At 51.3% G+C, this 1,931-nt stretch overlaps 1 protein-coding gene across 1 annotated transcript in view; it reads left to right on the top strand.

Annotated features, from left to right (window-relative positions):
• Positions 1–1,931, top strand: part of SERPINF1 (serpin family F member 1) — a 19,535-nt gene that overhangs the window by 4,356 nt on the left and 13,248 nt on the right. The window contains exon 2 of the mRNA XM_003799091.3: positions 1,161–1,252. Coding sequence (XP_003799139.1) covers positions 1,169–1,252 — 84 coding nt within the window. The 5' untranslated portion in view covers positions 1,161–1,168. The remainder of the gene's footprint in view (positions 1–1,160; positions 1,253–1,931) is intronic.

The raw sequence follows: 1,931 nt of genomic DNA, 5'->3' as shown, positions 1-1,931 counted from the left end.
TGGTATATGGGGCTGACGGCGCCCTACTCACTGAGCCACAGGCACCGCCCCTTAAGAGCTATTTTTGAACTGGTAGGGGAAGAAGGCATTCATCCACAGGGGAGAGGTGGGGGCCCACAGGACCCTAGTTGAAGGGAGACATATTTTGCTCCCAGAATCATTGGAGAGCTTATATATCTCTGGCACTGTCAAGGCATTATCTAATTTAATCCTCAAACGATAGGTAAGTACTGTTTTATTTCCATTTATAAGAGAAAAAATTGTGATTTAGAGAGCCAGTAAGATATAACTGAGGCAGGCACAGCGACATGTGACTGTCATCCCAGCTACTCAACTCACTTGAGCCCAGGAGTCTGTGTCCAACCTGGATAACATAGTGAGACTGTCTCAAAAAAGGTGGTCGGAGTAGAAGGGGGATTTGGGGTAATCCCACTTAATGGGCACAATGTAGGGGAGTATGGCCTACCTTTTGGGTGTGGGACACAACTACAAGAGGGTCTCTACCTAACAAACTCAAATATTATCACCTGGTTATTTGTACCCTTACTTTAACCTGAAATTTCAAAAAAAGAGGACACAGAATTGAGATTTAAACCCACGCTTTCTGACCCTAGACCCTGCACTCCTGACCAAGAAAGCAAAGCTTGCTATGGAACCATTTGGGAAGGGAATGGGATTCCTTATGAGGCCACAGATTTTAGAAATTTAAGAGGGTTTGAGAATTTGGGGGGGAGAGAGTAGAGGCTGGACTGGACACCTCCATTATTGGTATTTGGTGATTCTGATGGAAGAGACCTGGGTTTTGTCTCCATTCTCTCAAGAGACATTAACCTCAAATCTATCAAATGAGCTGGCAGGCGGCCTCCAGGGAAAAGCTCACAGAGAGGAGCCCACTAGGGCTTCACTGCTCTGGAGCTTTAGGTCTGAGGTGGGTCCCTTGACATAGACGGTGAGATGAAAGCACAAACTCATGTTGTGACTGTGGTCTTGAGGCAGGTGGAGGGATGGGAGGACACTGCCAGGAGGGGTCATCCAGCTGGGTTCTGGGTGCCCACTTCTAGGCTGGGGAAGCTGGAAGAAAGGTACTCAGCCCCACCCAGCCCCTGCTCCCTGGGGGGCAGAGTGGTGGGTGAGGTCTGTGCTTTGTGCTTTTCTTGTAGGATCCAGGATGCAGGCCCTTGTGCTACTCCTCTGGGCTGGAGCCCTCCTCGGGCACAGCACCTGCCAGAACACTGCTGGTATCCTGGAGGAGGTCAGTAATGGTTGGAGTGGGGGTGGCATCGGCATTCCCAGTCCGCTGTTAGTGGACAGCATGGGGACATGATTGGGAGTTGGGCACTCAGGTCACATGGAGGGAAACCAATGCTAATGTCGGGGAGCAGTGGGCAGGTGCCTGTCACATGAGGGAAGGGCTGCTGAATATATTAGCAGGAGCCCTGGACTTTGTTGTGAGGTTTGAGTTTGAATTCTGGCTCTACCTTTCACTAGCTCTGTGAACCTAGGGGAGCCTTGGGTCAATCTTACCTGTGTTTCCTTACCTATAAAATGGGACAGGGCAGTGCGTGTGGCAGGGGGTAGGGCGCTGGCCCCATATACCGAGGGTGGTGGGTTCTAAACCGGCCCCGGCCAAACTGCATCAATAACAACAACAAAATTAGCCGGGCGTTGTTGTTGCAGGCCCCTGTAGTCCCAGCTACCACTCTGCCCCCCAGGGAGCAGGGGCTGGGTGGGGCTGAGTACCTTTCTTCCAGCTTCCCCAGCCTAGAAGTGGGCTGAGGCAAGAGAATCACCTAAGTCTAGGAGTTGGAGGTTGCTATGAGCTGTGATGCCACAGCACTCTACTGAGGGCGATAAAGTGAGACTCTGTCTCTTTTTTTTTTTTGAGACAGAGCCTCAAGCTGTCCCCGTGGGCAGAGTGCCGCGGCATTACA

This window comes from Otolemur garnettii, unplaced genomic scaffold (assembly GCF_000181295.1).
Source record: "Otolemur garnettii isolate 467f Iridium unplaced genomic scaffold, OtoGar3 scaffold00145, whole genome shotgun sequence".
NCBI classification, from domain to species: domain Eukaryota; kingdom Metazoa; phylum Chordata; class Mammalia; order Primates; family Galagidae; genus Otolemur; species Otolemur garnettii.
The sequence above is the reverse complement of the archived record's forward strand: the minus strand, read 5'-3'. Positions and strand labels throughout refer to the sequence as shown.